The following is a 17,574-nucleotide window of genomic DNA, read 5'->3' on the forward strand; positions in this document are numbered from 1 at the left end:
CATATGATAGGTTTGTCTTAGGGTTGGCATAATTCATAAAGGACTTCATAGGTAGCATTCCATCTCGGGATTTGATTGCCCATTTGTTAAAGGAGACAAAAGATTTTGCAAAAAGAATAGAAACGAACAGCTACAATACAATACCAAGAAGTACCTTCACCTTAATGAAAATCTAAAGGGTTTGGATTGTATTCATTTAGGCATTCACACAAAAGCAGGACAAATGAGATCAATAAAATGATTAACAGCCCAAAGAGACTAGACAGGGAGAGAGTTCTCTTTATATATTAACAGTGGGATATTCAATGAGACTAATTTTCAGAAGTTTCACAAAGAGAATATCTGCTTTTGTGCTATTATTTCCAGAACATGGAATACTTTTTTTTGGGGGGGGGGGGGGCACTAAAACTCTCATAATGCTATGACAGATGGAAGTGGCAGGCCAACACATCAGGTCCTGTGCTGGGAAAAAGGTGGCCTATGAATAAAATAAATTTGGATTATCCCAGTCTGGGACAGTCTGATTTGCACCCTCCCAAATCATGTTAGCTTTCTGTCCTTTTAAAAAGATTACATGGCCCCCTGGAAGCTATTTTCCTCTAACTGCTAAGTACATGGAAGTAAATCAGAGAGAATGCCAGAGTGAGTGCACCTACAATGGAAGTATGGAGCAAGGATGGTAAATTAGTCTATGCGCTTGCATCCCTGAGTGGTTATTTTAATACATATATAAAAGAACTATGGCTTTTGTGCCTTCTATTTCAGTTCAATAACTTAAGTGTCTCTTCGGGCAAGTGTGCTTCTACTTTGTGTAGTGTGCTGTCAAAAGCTTTTAAAGATTTAAGTGGCTATTGTATTCACTCTCAAGCGCTCCCTGCCCAATGCACTAAGAAGCTTCTTGCGTTGAGATGCTCTGCCCCATACAGTATTTCCTAAAGCAATTAATGAATGTCTAAGTATTAATAGGATCCATTTTTCTCATCCTTTGTGCTGGTCCTAAATTATGCAACAGTCCTGCCATTCCTACAACACAATAGCTGATTTGTTTTACTTGCTTCAATTTGTGTCAGCAGAGAATTACAGGATGAGTATCCCTAATTCAAAATGCCTTGATCAGAAGTGTTTTGGATTTCAGATTTATTTGGGAAACCTGTACACACTGTCTCTGAGTTACAAACACTCGACTTACAAATGACTCATAGTTAAGAATGGGGGTGAGACAACAGGAAGCAAGAAAAATCTACCTCTCGTAAGGGAAATTCATTCCTGGAAGAGTTATCATGGGGGAAAGGTGTCTGCACTGAAGCTTTATCACCAACCCTTGTTTTCACAACAAGCTATTTTTTTCAACAGTCAATTATCACAAGGACAGAAAGTGGTGTGAAATCTTCTGAATGGGCAGAGACAACAAAACAAACACCACAGGGGTGTTAACCCATCCTTATTCTATCCTATATGTGTGTGTGGCTGGAGCTCCTCTTAAAAAGTGCCTGTTCTGACTTACATACAAATTCAACTTAAGAACATTTCTTATCTTGGCACAGTTCATAGAGCAGCTGACATGCCTTCAATGTTGATTGAGATTACTGTCATGGTTGGTCCTGAAAAGGTCCATTAGTTGTTTTGCTTGCTTGCATGCATGCTGCAAGTCGCTTCTGAGTGAGAGAATCAGCCGTCTATGAAGACGTTGCCCAGGGGACGCCCGAATGTCTTGCAATCCTGCATGGAGGCTTCTCTCATGGGACTGCATATACATAGATGGTGAGATATCTTGGAGATGGGATCCAAGTCTAAACACAACATTCACTTATGTTTCCTATACCACTTGTACCCATGCTTTTGCCAAGATAACACATTATTCCTCTCTGCAAAGAAGAATGGAATTCAAAGTAATGTTGCAATCCAAGTCCTGTTTTGTCACTAGTCCTGTTAGCTAGTAGATTCTGAGGGTGGTTCCAGGACTTATTGCACATGAGATTGGGTGAAAAAAACCCCAATTGGGCCTGCATCACAGTCCATATATGCCACAGAAAGCTTGCACTTTTATGGGGGGGGGGGGGGTGTCCAGATGCCCTGCTGGACCTTCAAAAGGAAAACTCACCAGAAAAGCCTTAAAAATAAAATACCAACTTACCCAGCTGGCATTTTCCTGCTCCCAGCCCTCTCCTAGTGCATAGAAATGGTGAGGGGGTGGGCAGGAGTGATTTTGTTTCCCCCCTTCTCCTGGTGTGTCATTTCTACATGCCAGGAGAGGACTAGGAGAAGAGAAATGCTGGCTGGGTATTTTATTTTATTTTCTTTTAAAGACTTTTTAAAGGGGTTTTGGGAGGGAGTAGGGGCTGTCTTGGTTTTTTTGGACTTCAGGAGCCCAAAAATCCTGAGATAGGTATGTGGATTGGGACCGGAAGTCATGTGATGCAATCCCTGGGCCCAATGCACACTGCTCCCACAACTGGAAAGATGCAGGGTTTTCCAGCTTGTGGCATCATTTGGACGTCCCACGTAAAAATCCAGGAGGGCACGCATTTTGCACCCTATGTGGATGCACCCTGAAACAGGCTCTCATTTGACCTCACAAATCTCATTTATCTTCTTCCTGTCACTCTCCCAATCTGTACATTCGTTGTTCATCTGCCCTACATCCCTGCTAATAGCACATTCCTTAGGCTTCTGTGTTTTTCATTCTCTTCCTCCTCGTCTCCCAACTGCTTTTCCATTATGTCACACAACTTACAGCATTGTTACTATATCAGAGATCATTTCTCTTACGTAGTTAGAATATTGGCGAACATTCCATGCGATATACATCATTGCTGGTCATTAATTACCCAGGAAATCTATCAGTGATAGCGCTCGGAAGAGGTGAATTATTTTAGCCCATTCATTTCTTTTGGAGAAGGATGAATCCTACAACTGTTGAAATGTTTCCAATTACAGTTTCAACTTCAAGCCAGTCCTTTCTTCATAAGGAATTCAGAATTTTGCAGTCAGCAACTGGAAGTAGTTTGTTTAAAGAGACTGAACATGTTTTGTACATCATTACCACTATCTTTTGCATAAACTGCAAAAATCTAGTTTATCTAAGTTGTAATCTGAAAGTTATGTCTTATTAAAAGGAGAAGTTGGGTGTTTGCATTCTCTCTCTTCAATTTTGTTTCATGATTATCTTTTTGAGAAATAGCCACTGCAGGGTAGAGTACCAGCTAATCTCTATGAAGGCAATTAAATTGTCCTTGTAGTTTATGTAATTACTATAGTTGTTCACAGAAAAGAAATTCTATGTAATTTTCCTTGCTTATTAGTACAAAATATTCATTAGCAAGGGAATTCAGTTGAAAACATGAACAGCTCTTTTTAAAATTTATTATTTGTGATGCTGTCAGGTGCCCATGGAACAAGTAAGAAAAAGGTGTACCTTTGTAAGTTACTGGGACCAATATTTGACAATCAGTTGTTGTTGATCGCATAGGGAAGCTGATGAGGAAACACAACATACAAACTATTTACAGACCCACTAAGAAAATCCAACAAATGCTACATCCAGCAAACAACAAGAGGGATCCTCTCACTTCTGCAGGAGTATACCGTATACCATGCAGCTGTGGACAAGTCTACATAGGGACCTCCAAACGCAACATTGCCCAAACACGAATCAAGGAAGATGAAAGGCACTGCAGACTACTTCAACCAGAGAACTCAGCCATAGCAGAGCACTTGATGAACCAACCTGGACACAGCATATTATTTGAGAACACAGAAATGTTGGACTACTCCAACAACCATCATGCCAGACTAGAGAAGCCATTGAAATCCATAAGTATGTGGGCAATTTCAACAGAAAGGAGGAAACCATGACAATGAACAAAATCTGGCGACCAGTATTAAAAAGTCTAAAATTATAACAGTAAAACAACACTCAAACACAGGACAACTCTAGAGAGGAAGCAATTAGGGACAGCTAATCACTTCTCAAAGAAAGATTCCTCCAGGCATTAACAAGACACACTAAAAAACTGCCAGGCCATCAAATGCTAATCAAGGTGGCCAACTGAAACATTCACACCTAGCTCCAACAGACAAGAGTTCTTTCTCCCACCCTGGACATTATTCCACAGATATATAAACCCAAATTTCCTAGTTCCAACAGACCTCATAACCTCTGAGGATGCCTGCCATAGATGCAGTTGAAATGTTAGGAGAGAATGCTTCTAGAACATGGTCATATAGCCTGAAAAACGTACAACAACCCAGTTGTTGTTGTTGTTCCTTTTTAAAATTATGGGAAAGATTTATGGGTTGGCTCAGGAACGCCCTTCTACTAATGAAAAGCTTGCTACGCTCAGACACACTGCTTCTGACTTAGAATTAGAGATGTGAGGCAAATCTGATCAGTTTATATTTTAACGTGAACCTATCTAATGTTCATTTCCTGAATCAATACACAAAGCAATGCACTCAGAACACAATGCAATACAATCAAATATAGTTGCTGTCCATAATTCACTTGCAAGGATAAATTGTCCAGATTTGGTGACCTTGTTCTCCACTAAAAATTGCCCATACATGGAGGAGAGACTACACCAAAATATAGTATATTAACAAAAAGAGCATAAAACCCATTCTGTCATTGAAAATAGTATTAAAAATGCACAAAATGTGCAAAATTGCATATGTATATATAAATGCATTTTCATGAAGACATAAGTATGGATTTTCATTCAGGGACTGAGACACAGCTCCTCTGGATGGAACAAATGTGTTTGAGTTGGTGGTGGTAGTAGTATTTGTTGTTACTTTGTTGCCTCTCTCCCTAGGGGGAGGGTGAAGCCCCCTTCCACACTCCATCATTGCCAGGAGGCAAAAACCCACAAAACAGTGAGTCTGCAAAAAGCGAACCTCGATGTAGCGAGGGAACACTGTATTTATTTCTGCGCCAATTTGGATAATACGTTATAGAGAAGGAAAGTCAGGTTGCCATGGCTTCTGGGGACATAATGGTTAGAATAGTGTCTTAGGACAAATGTTGCTCTTTCCTCTAACTCCCATAACTCTCGAAACTGTGGTGAAGACAGAGAGCTGTGGTGCTTAGTTAGCTAAACCTTTTTTTTTAAAAAAAGTAGTAATATATAATATCCACTGTAAACACTGCACATTGTTACTAATAAAAGTTATGTTGAGATAAGGGGACCCCATTTGAGATCAAAACCCATAGTTTATGAAGTGGTAATCTGATGGTGTTGGAAAGACCCAAGTATATTTGCCCTAAATCAGCTTTCTTGGATTGTAACTGTTTTCACTGTTTTCACTACCAATGGACAAGTTTGGAACTGTAGTCAACCTGGTTTGGATGAATCTGTCTAAGGTTTCATTTAATTCTCTCTGTCATTATTTTCTGCCTTCAAGTCAATTCAAACTTATGGTAACTGTGTTACAGGCTTTTCCTGGTAATATTTGTTCAGAGGTTGTTTGCCATTGCCACCCACTAAGCATGAAATAGTGTGGCTTGCTCAAAGTCTACCACTGGGTTTCCATTGCTGAACTGGGATTTGAATCCTGGTCTCTTGGAGTACTAGTGTAACACTGTAACACTCAAACCACTTTGCTATGTTATCTCTTCATCTCTACCATTAAGAAAATGGAAAAAAGTCTAATGATCTAGGGCAGTTAAGACCTAAAGTAGTACCAGGGTCCTTTTTAGCTCTTTCTAGCTCTTTTGACTGATCAGAAGAAGATTTGGAGAAGTATCTATTCTGAAAGCATTAAAGTGACAAAAAAGACACTTATCAATTGATTTTGTTCATTACACTAATAACAGAATTAGTGGGAAAATTAGTTCTCTGTTGATTTTGTGAGACCATTAACTCAGCCTCTAATCATTGCACTTAATTAATAATAGTATTAGTTAAATAAAGACCCATGGCCAAGCTGGTAGAGTTGAATCGACTTGTAGTCCCCAATTATTAGGAGGAAGAGGTTTGATTTTTAAGGTCTAGGTCTCTAGGAGCTTGTTGCTGCTGTGTGCCTTCATGCCACCTCCAGTGTATAGCAGGCCTATACAGGATTTTCTTGGCAAGATTTGTGTACAACACATTTACCATTTCCTTTCTCTCATGATGAGAAAGTATGACTTGCTCACAATTACTAGTGAGCTTCTGTGGACACGTGGGGTTCTTAATTGACAACAGGAGTAACTGTCTTAGACCAAATGTGCCTCTTAACACTTTATTTCTGTATAACTTTTAACATTTTTGCCTGATGAAGAAACTATGTGCATTTTGTTTGGTCAACAAAAGTATCACAGTTTTGTGGAGTTGAGATTTTGTGGTATTTTGCTTCATGGCCAATACAGCAACACACATAAATGTTTGGACTCGTTACTGTCTCTTTGAATAATCTATTTATATGCTCCTCCTAAAGCTACATGAATAAGAGTAGATTGTGAATGTAATTAATAAAAATAGAGAGGAGCTGAGGAGCCTTCTAATCAAGGTGAAAGAAGAAAGCGCAAAAGCTGGGTTGCAGCTAAACATCAAAAAAGCCAAGATTACGGCAACAAGAATGATGGATAACTGGGAAATAGAGGGAGAAAATGTGGAGGCTGTGACAGACTTTGTATTTCTAGGTGCAAAGATTACTGCAGATGCAGACTGCATCCAGGAAATCAGGAGACGCTTACTTCTTGGGAGGAGAGCAAAGACCAATCTCAATAAAATATTGAAGATTAGAGACATCACACTAGCAACAAAGATCTGCTTAGTTAAAGCAATGGTATTTCCCGTAGTCACCTACAGATATGAGAGCTGGACGATAGGGAAGGCTGAGCGAAGGAAGATAGATGCTTTTGAACTGTAGTGTTGGAGGAAAGTTCTGAGAGTGCCTTGGACTGCGAGAAGATGCAACCAGTCCATACTTCAGGAAATAAAGCCCAACTGCTCATTGGAGGGAAGGATAGTAGAGGCCAAGATGAAGTAGTTTGGCCACATCATGAGAAGAAAGGAAAGCTTAGAGAAGACAATGATGCTGGGGAAAATGGAAGGGAAAAGGAAGAGGGGCCGACCAAGGGCAAGATGGATAGATGGCATCCTTAAAGTGACTGGCCTGACCTTGAAGGAACTGGAGGTGGTGACAGCTGACACGGAGCTCTGGCGTGGAATGGTCCATGAGGTCACAAAGAGCCGGTAACGACTGAACGAATGAACAACAAAGAGATTATGTCCTGACCCCCTCTCAGAAACCTCTCTCTTATTTACACATGATGGGATGTTGGTCAAGTATGTGGATGGGGTCCACCAAATGCTGTTGGATTACTCCCATAATCCCTGCCATTAGCCAGGTGGGGTTGATGGGGTCTGGAGTCCAACACAACTGGAGAACTGCAGAACCCCCACCCTACTACTGTATACAGGCAGTCCCCAAGTCAGAAACAAGACTGATTCTGTGGGTTTGTTCTTAAGTTGAATTTGTTTGTAAGTTAAGACAGGTACATTTTTAAGTGTAATTCCAGCTACTCACACACACACACACACACACACACACACACACACACACACACACATGTATATCAACTTTGGATAGTATGGGGAGGGACTAACACCCCCGTGGAGTTTGTTATGCTGTCTGTGTCCCTTTTCAGAAGATTTTATCCCACTTTTTGTCCCTGTGATCACTGGATTTAGAAAAAAATGACTTGTTGTGGAAACAAGGATTGGTGATAAAGCTTGAGACACCTTTTCCATTTGATAACTCTTCCAAGAGTGAGTTTCTTTCTCTAAGGGTAGTATTCTCTCAATTCTTGTTGTCCCACCCCCGTTCTTAACTATGAGTTGTTTTTAAGTTGGATATTTGTAACTCGGGGACTGGTTGTATACAAATGAAATTTTGTCTTAATTGAATACGTTTGTGTACTTGTGTTGAGTGTACTGTGTTGGAAAACCAGTGCTGTTTTCCACATGCAAAGGAATTTTAAAGGTTACTGGAGCAAGATTGTTGTGTTCAGAGTACAAAACAATGGTCTCTTTCTGCTGCTCCCTACAAGCCTGAATAAAGTCCATGCTTCAACAGGCAACTTGTGTGTGTGTTTGTGCATCCTTTTTCAGTTAACAGTGATGAGATCTTGCTTCAATATTTCATGTGTTTGCCTGGTGTGTTAAAAATCCCGAAGAGATATTTGTCAAGGGCATTAAATAAGGTTAAGCTTGATTGAGTGTGTATTAGATGTACCAGGGTGACGCTTTAAAATATTGACGCACAAATGCATTTTATCTTTTTCTCCCTCATTGGTTTTGATAACTTATATTAAGTAGGAATAATCCTAAAGGAAATATTTGATGCATATCTCATCTGTATGGAAAAGAAGATTTTATGATGTTCAAAAAATCCTTTCAGAATCACTTGATCTGTATTAACTAACAGAAAAGATAAGAATTAATTACTTGATTAAGATATTTTGAAACTCTCCCCTCCCCAAATTGTAATTAAAGTTATATTTTGAGAAATACAAGTTATCTAATGTTTTTGACAATGATGAGGAATGTCCATTACAGAAACATTAGAGGCAATGGAAATATAATGGAGGGACATTTTTTAATGCTGTACTGTTCTGCAGTCTGCTTCTTATCCTTTAATCATGATTGAGAGATCTCTCCATTATGGCATAATGCGGACATGATGATAATAAAAAAACACAATAGAAGTTTAAGAAGATTGGGAACATTTATGACCTCATATGTTCTCTCTTCCCGATTGCTCCATGTCCGCCTGCATGGTAGCTTCTTATCCCAAAGAGTAAATATATTCTCAGTTTATCCCAAAGTTTACACATGGCTTGTATTTGTGCATAAGTTAACACTAACTACAATGAACTTTAAATGAAAGGTGGTTAGGGGACCTAAATAGCGAAGGTGTCTCATCTTAAGACTAGCCTATGAGCCTGATTAGATCTTGGAAGCTAATCAAGGTCAGCTCTAGTTAGTATTTGAGTAGAAGACTACCAGTGTATATCAGAGTACAGTAGGCTATATTTCAGGGGCAGAAACTATAATGTTTCCCTGAAAATAAGACACTGTCTTATATTTATTTTTCCTCAAGAAGACACACTATGGCTTATTTTCAGGGGATGTCTTAATTTTTATTAAGTATGGTACAACAATCTGCATGTATGGGATGATCTCTCTGGGCTGAGTAGCAGTATGCTTGCTGAAGCTTTTCCCCTATCTCCTGGTGTTTGTGTGGGGTGAAAGACACCAACAGACTGTTGCTGGTTAGTGCTGGGGAACAGTAGCTTTACTGGTGTTTGTGGGGGTGAGGGAGGCCCACAGACTGTTGCTGGTTGGTGCTGGGGGAGAAACCCACAGTGCTGAGTAAAACAGCAGCCACAGCTTTACTTCTTCCTCCTGAGGACACAAAATACCTTAAGCAGAGTGTCCTGCTCCTCACTTCACTGAGGATACATTTACTTTCACTTTTTATGTCTCCTCCTGTGCCTCAGCTTGCAGCACACATAGAACGATCAAACCTGATGGGGGAGTCGACCTTGTACGCTGCATAGCCATGCCTATCACTATGTTTTATTTTGGGGTATGCCTTATATTGCGCAAATGCTTAGAAATCGTGCTACAGCTTATTTTATGGATATGTCTCATTTTAGGGTAAACAGTGTAGCAAAACCATTTCTGAGTGTTCTTCGCCTAAGGAAACTGTGAAATTAATCAGGTTGCCATAACATGCAACTTGAAGGCACATGTGTAGAGCATTGATCTCAGGGAAGAAGTAAGGTTAGATTGGGAAACCTGTTTCTCTGTATGTTTTAGACTGCGTCTCCTACAACCTCATACCACTTGACATGTTGAGTGAGGCTCCTGGGCATTTGAATTTGAATCATCTGCAGGGCCAGCAATTTCTCACACGAGCATCAGATGATGGTTTAAAGTTTAAAAAGAAGGTAATTTTTTTGTAAGGAGTCCACAACATGTTTGAATTTCTGATGGATTTCTGATGGAGATGAGGAAATACTGTAAGTTCTATCTCAAACTGGAAAATACACCTCCATCATGGACCCTTGAGACAGGGATGTTGTTTTAAAGCATTGCTTTCCATGGGATCCAGTTGTTCTACTTGGAAACAGAATGGAGACTGTGATGGACCTCATTACATGTTGCTGTGAACCAAAATAACAGGTCCTTAGTGCTATTTTGGCTAAATTCACAATTTCTCCCCATGATTAAAGATCTGCCCAATTTCACGATTGCTCTGTATTTCTGTGATGAGGGGTAGGAGGAATGACTGGAAGTCATCTGATGGCAGTTTTGACTCCCAGTAAATTTACGGTGGCTGCCCATAAAATGAGGTGCGCCGGGGGGGGGGGGGCTGTAAGTGTGATGAGGTGGCAAGTAACTTTAAGCAATTCACACTCTCTCCATGTCAAAGGAGGGCAATGACAAATGTCCTCTGAAAAAGTCTTACCAGAAAAACCATGAGATAGGCTCACTATTAGTCAGAGTCAGCTTGAAGGCATGTAGACGATTAGTAGACGATCTCTCTACTAATGTGAGAACACTGCACATGTCTTGTACAAAGCTTGGGAAAGTTACCTTTTGGGGTGACAACTTTCTCCTTATTAGGGCACATGCTTTGCAAGGTGTTTGTTCACACTGGTTCCCATTGCATGCATGCATGAAAAAGTAAACTGCATACCTCACAAACCCTTTACTGTGATTTTGGATCACCACCAGTGCATTGCTTTTCTCTGAGAGCAATTCATACATTTATTTGCAAATCACTGACTGGTAAACATTTATGTGTGAATCATCCCTTGGTCTCGCCCCATCACAGTAGAGAAGTCAGGCGTGCATCCCATGCATAATGTAAGACAGCTGCTAAGCTTCACCAGCTTTTCAAAACCCCTGAGGAAAAAAACAAAAACAAACGAAGGCCAGATTAAGGCATGCTGGGCTATGTCAAGCTTAAAAGGCTTTATCAAATACTTTATATCTAGGAGTGTGGAGCTTAAATCTCCAGCATCTTTTGATAAAGCACCATGCCTGGGGAACACCTCTGCTCCAGGCCTTGGAAAGCTGCTCTCAGACTGTAGAGCAGGTAGACCACAGCTTGTGGCTTGATAAAAGCGGTACCATATGTTCCTGGCCTTCTGATCTGGAGGAAGAGATCAGGCAGTTCTGAGAGCTCTATTAGGTATTGAAGACAAGCAGTGAGAGAGGAGCTATTGGAGACTTGGAACATCTGAAGAGGCTTTGAGATCCAGAGATTCTCCTGCGGAAGATACAGTACTTGGGAGAATATCTACAGAGCTCAGGAAAATAACTTTTAAGAAGCCAGTTCCCAGAACTTTCTACGAGAGTTCTCTGGAAAGTAAGGTTACAAGATTTTTTTAAATGCAAAGAATGAATATATTTTAATAAAACTTACATGGATTGTAGCAAAGGTATTGCATTGTTTCCATATAATCACAGTTTAGTTCAATACATTTTGAATGTCATCCGTGGGATCCGTTTTTGATACCTGTGTCATAGAAGTTTCCCTCCATCTTTTTCAGCCAGTTCATCACTTTGATTTTCACTTCCTTGTTGTCGGAAAAGTGTTTTCCACCAAGGCATTCCTTCAATTTAGTGAACAGATGATAATCACTGGGTATGAGTTCGGGGCTGTGAGAGGGATGGCTTAAAACATCCCAACAGAATGAAGTCAACAAATGTTGTGGTGCATGAGCGCGTTGTCATGAAGGAGACAGACTCCCATCATCAGCATCCCACAACGTTTGTTTTGGATGGCTCTTTGAAGTTTCCTCTTGGTCTCACAATATATTCTGTCCCTATTTTGTCACATGCTGTCTTGACATTACGTCTTCTCCATAAACTGAAACGATTTTGTGATGAATCATAGCGGTGTTCATGCCCTTAGCATTTAGGTAGCGTACTACAGTGCAGACTTCACACTGCAGTGAAAGGGAATGAGGACGCTTATCTCTAACCTTCACCACAATGCCAGTTGATGAGCTACTGATGACTGGCACTGCTCGTTCGCTTCTGCTGGCTTCCCGCTACATGGCATTGATACCAACTTCCCATGAAAAAATTCCCCACAAGAGCTACATGCCTTATAACCTTAGTTTCCAAATAACCCTCGTAGCTAAAAACTGCTGCTTTTTGAAAAGCTGGTAAAGATTAGTTGCAAGGTTTATCAGTCTCTTCCTTTTCTTCTTCCTCTCTTTTTCTTCCTCTCTTCTTTTTCCCCTCCTCCTCTTATTTATATCCTATCTTTCTCCTGATAAGGTGAATCAAGATAGCTAACAATATATTAAAATAATACAAATTAAAAGCAATACAAAGTCAATAAAATATAAATGCAAGATTTTTTTTTTAAAAAAACAACCATTTATAAGTTAAAACGGTAAGCATTACAATTTTAAACTGTATTAAAATAACTCTATACAAACCCTTAAAAATTAATATTAGGGTCACACGGCATTCAAAACCCAACCTTTGTCAGCATGCCAAATCCTAGTGGCACAAACATGTTTTGACTTGCTGCTGGAAGGAGGGCACAAATGGGGCATCCCAGCTTCTCAGAACTAAGAGATTCTATGCAAAGCAGTTTTTGAAGTTCATTTTTCTAAACTCCGGGTATCTGTACAGTTAGCTTGGAACTCTGGGGATAATGGAAACTATTATTTTGTATTTGTCTGAACTTAAAGGTCTTCATGAGCCTCACTGTGTCACTCTGAAAGGTGGGGATGCACTTAATTAGATATGCAGAATATCCCGAAGTTCAGGCGAAGTTCACTGCTGTTCTTGCACAACCCAACCTTGTTTCTAAAATGAGGAATAATTAGCGTTAGAAACATACTGAGCTCGTCTTCCCCACTCCCCCAGAATGCCAAATGGTATGTTTTCACTTTGTCAGATTAATCAGTGATACAGGCAGGCTGTGCTAGTTGCCTTGGTTGTTATTTTTTATCTTGAAGCATATTTATTCTTTGAACTTCTGACACTCTGGAGCTGGAATATCAGTTGTACATGGATACATTTGGCACACATTAAATGCTGTTGCTCTTCCAAGAATGGCACACAGTCCAAATCATAAGCAGCTGTTTGCTCATATGACCACAGATAACCTTTCACCTTGGGGAGGAATTGGATATAAATACCCATCTGTAAAGAATGTACTTTTCACAAGGGCTTCAGATAATCTTTTCTCAGTGTTAATGTGCTAACAACTGGGAGAGTAGACTGCTGACATGCTGAATGCAGTGCTTCCTTTTCATGTTAACTTTCTGTCAGGCACTTTTAAAAATGGCCCTTAGCCCATTATCCATCATGAAATGCTACCTATGGAGCCTAAAATCAATTTATCTTTTAATCTTCGGTTCCCCTTCAACTTGGCCACATCTTTCCTCCCTCCTGTCTACTCCCTGCAAACATTTCGAAGATTCTGAAAGAACCTTTGATTAAGATACCTTTATGTCTGCCGCCTTCGCTTGCCACCCATGTCTCCAGTGAATTGAAATAAGCTCTGCAGCAACCTTCCCCAATCTGATGCCATCCAGATATATTGACAGAGAAAGACAGCTACTTTGGGCAAAACATACTATGGGACAGATCTGCAGCTTTTCAGATGTTTTTGGAGTTCCCAGCTAGCAAGGTCAATGGCCAGGCCATTTTTGTAATAAATGGCTTCAGTTGCGCTTGTCTTACAACTTTTGAAAATTGCAATCCCAACGAACAGCCAGTATGACCAGTGGGTATGATGTGTGGGGGATATTGGGATGTCCTATCTTCCAAAGTAATCTTTTATATACTCAGATTTCCAGTTATAGCAGTACATGTAGCGGCATAAAATCAATATCTCATCTTGAAATCCTAAACAGCATGGGAATCTTGTGTCCATGTGCATCTTCCACTGACTTTCCCATTCTTCTGCAAATGGCAACTATTTGTGAACAGTTTTGTTTCAAAATGTTGCCCTTTCAAATACCAAAACCAAAACCATAGACTTAGAGAAAACAAGATAAATTCCCAAATCTCTCTTCCAAAGAGACTGGGATAATGGGACATCAAATTGTGGTGGTACATTGTGGCGTGAAATGATGTGGAGTGCATATAACTCAGAATGGTATTATTTGATTCTCAGAAAGATTGAAGCAATTGGCCTGTCTTTGGAAGCACTCTTAATGCTCACAAATGAGGAAGTGTGCAAGTCAGTCAAGAGCAGACTTTTGGACCTTGACTTCCATAATCTGACTCTTGCAGCAAATGCTACTTCTTCCCCTACCACATCATTAATTTCATGTGAGTGTGGAGTCATGGCAGCATATCCTTGCATTTTAATGAATCCCACCCAGAGAAGAGCTTTGCCTACTACAAGATATAATGTGTTGCCATCAGCGCTTTTGGATGGGAGATATAAAAAAGCGGAACGTTCCAAAATAGTTTGTTCTTGTGACTTGGTATCTGTTAAAACACTTCTTTGTTTGTTTGCCCCAAATATAATATATGGATGAAATACAGGAATTCAATTTTTCACAGTGTTCTCAATGGCAAGGGTTTTATGAAATTCCGTATTTTCTGAACAACTCTGATGCATTCTTTTATGAGATTGTTGCAAATTTTATCCTTGATATTAGTAGTTTTAAAGTATGTTTTCTTTTTACCTGTGATTTCCTCTTGTTGTGTATTCCAGTGTTGTGTTCCAATTTTGTTGTTGTATGCCAATAAAGGCTGTGTGTGTGAACAAGTGGACCCAAAATGTATTTATGTGGCTTTAAGTCTCTCTAACCTTTTTATCACTCCTTATTTTCTAAGATGACAAAGGAGAATCATCCCTTTTGGAATCCTGAAGGAGTTGTGGTTGTCCACCAAAGCAGTGCTTCTTATGCTATCTGATATGGGAACTGGCATTTTTCCCTTCAGTGTTTCCAGGATCGGAACTGTATTTGTACCCATGGACTACAATTGTTTCTTTCCTGGATGTTCTCCAGGAAAAAAATACCAGCTCATTCAAGGTTGGGCCATAGCCCATGGAGTACTGGATAGAGCAGTGTTGACCCTGTCTCAAGAACCGCTGCCAGTCAGTGTTGATTACACTGGGCTAAATTAATCAATGCCAAATTTTATTTTTTTTCTTGTTCCAAATTTATTTTTTTAAAATCAGATATGTGTGAAATCATATTCTCTGCCATATCTTAGGATTGTTTTTACAATTCTTTAAAAAGGGTTTTATAAAATATTTTAATGTGTTTTAAAATATTTTTCATCTTGATATTGTTTGAATTGTTTTCTCCCCATATCACTCCAGGAATCCTGAGAGACAATATAGAAATATTTCAGATAATGAAATACAATATTCTGTGTAATGGGTCTCAGATAGCTCTTTCCTTCTTTGGCCACTCTGTCTTCAGGTCAGAGGAAATCGACTTCTGTTCTTAACTTGTTGCTGGTTATTTCCAGAGAAGTAACATTCACATTGTGAATTGTGGCTCTGTAGTATTGTAACAATGTGTAAAACAATACCAAGTTATAAATAAGCTTTGGCTTCCACAGGTGCTCAAAAACACGTCCAAGAATGATGGCTTTGTCATAGTATGTGCTCTGATGGGGATGAGATGATCCACTGATGGTTCGGTTCCATTAATGGGGTAGTCCATGCATGCAGTATATATGCGAACAGCAGGTTTGGAGCCTAAATTATGGATTTCTGTATAATCCATGGATATTAAGGGTCCCTGAAAAAACCTTTTGGCACTCTACTCAGAGAAGGGGATTGTTCCTTTTTTGATGAAAAGTAAGGTACAATATTAACTCTTATCAACAAAGAGCCATTCCTTTTTGTGAATAGATTAGCTAACAACTTTTATATTCTCCTTTCAAACTATATGTTATTCATCCACACTAAGTATTCTTTTCCATTTCTAGCTTTAGGAATAACTACATTTTGACAGTTTAATGAGGCAGATCTTTTGATACAATCCGAGACAACTTGTTAAAATATAATAACATTATCACCCCAGACTGGTTTCCATCACCAATTTCCTGCTATTGAATCGAGCTGAAGGTGAAACAAACTAAGAATCTTATTAAAAGGATGCAAACTGGTAAATTGGATGGGAAATTACAATTATTTTGACTCTTTTCCTTGCAGCACCCTATTTCCTTTTCTAGTTTCTTAATTCGTAGAATATTGTGATTTTAATTGATGCTTTTGCAATAAATCTCAGCTCTAAACCATGTTTCTAAAATGTAAACTAAAGAGCTGGTTACATTGTTTTCCTCATTTTGAGCCAATCAGCATTGAATTGAGTGGTTATATACTTATTTAAAAGGAAACAGTGTTGTGCAATTTGTGTTTTGAAGTAGTTGCTACATACATTTATATATTACCAAAATAATCAAATCAAAACAATACATAAGACAATAAAAAGTTTTGAAAACATTGGGAAATATTATGAGAAACCACTATTTGTGGTTTAAAAGACCCAGTTAAAGAGTTGCATCATTTTGTCTTTCCCAAAAGCTGAGCAAACAGAGATCAACTTGAACTCTCAAGAAATTGCATTCCATAGCTTGGATTTTTGTTTTCTCTAAAACGGAATACTCCTGCGGGTGTAATGGGAATATTTTAATGAACATATCTGCATTTTGATTGCAAACTTTTTGTCCTTTTGTTGTTGCTCTCATTTTTTGTCACTTTAGTTCCAACATATGGTGACCCTACAAATTAGAGTTCTCAACGAGCCCTGGTCAGTAACAACCTTTCTCAGGTTTTGTAAACTCACGACTCCAATTAGTTATGTTGTCGCAGGATATGTCTCAAGTGTTATAACTTCATTTTGGCTTCTCTTTTAGGTCTCCCCAAATCTCAACTTGCAAGATGCTACTCTGTTGCGATACCACACCATGCATCATGCATTGATGTCAGAGTTACCAGGCAGTCTGGCTGGAATACAGAGTTTTCATATGGGACACTGGGTAAGCGCGGAAGTAAAGTAAAATAAATAAACAAGTTTTCTTGAAGACTAATTTTTGTGAACATATTGGAGGGTGGTTTTCAATGGACTGTTACAGAGAAAGTGCATCTTAGTTGAAATTGATATGAAATTTGAAATATGCTCTTTAGGATTTCCATATCTTGAAACAGAACCTGTCAATTATAATACTATTTGCTTCAGTAATTAGGAAAACTTTGCTGCCACATTTTTTTGGTTCAGAGAACCATGTTGTCTTGTTTAATATTTTAACACAACTTTCCAAATGTTAGTTGAAACATCCTTCTCCACGATACAAACAATTAACAATTCAGGGCAGCTTTTATTTTAGAAAGCTAATTGTAGAGCACACAGTGACTACAGCCAGCTGTCCATACTCTCTGGGGTTAGGGGCACAGGACCCCCACAAATCTGGAAAAACTGTGAATAAAGAAAACTCAAAGAATGCATATCTAGGCATTTATAGGTTCTCTGGTTCAATTATATGGCTGAAGTCATGCTGGTGGACCTAGAGACTCCTAAAGATAGCATATTAGTCAAATCCGCAAAAGTGAAATTTGCAAATGTATTCTCTGTAG

General features: G+C 39.2%; 1 protein-coding gene across 8 annotated transcripts in view; it reads left to right on the forward strand.

Moving 5' to 3' along the window:
• Positions 1–17,574, forward strand: part of KIAA1217 (KIAA1217 ortholog) — a 469,454-nt gene that overhangs the window by 20,432 nt on the left and 431,448 nt on the right. For all 8 annotated transcript variants that reach the window (XM_060782396.2, XM_060782395.2, XM_060782391.2 and 5 more), the window contains exon 2: positions 16,857–16,979. In XM_060782396.2, coding sequence (XP_060638379.2) covers positions 16,857–16,979 — 123 coding nt within the window. The remainder of the gene's footprint in view (positions 1–16,856; positions 16,980–17,574) is intronic.

Source organism: Anolis sagrei, chromosome 6 (genome assembly GCF_037176765.1).
Source record: "Anolis sagrei isolate rAnoSag1 chromosome 6, rAnoSag1.mat, whole genome shotgun sequence".
Taxonomy (NCBI): domain Eukaryota; kingdom Metazoa; phylum Chordata; class Lepidosauria; order Squamata; family Dactyloidae; genus Anolis; species Anolis sagrei.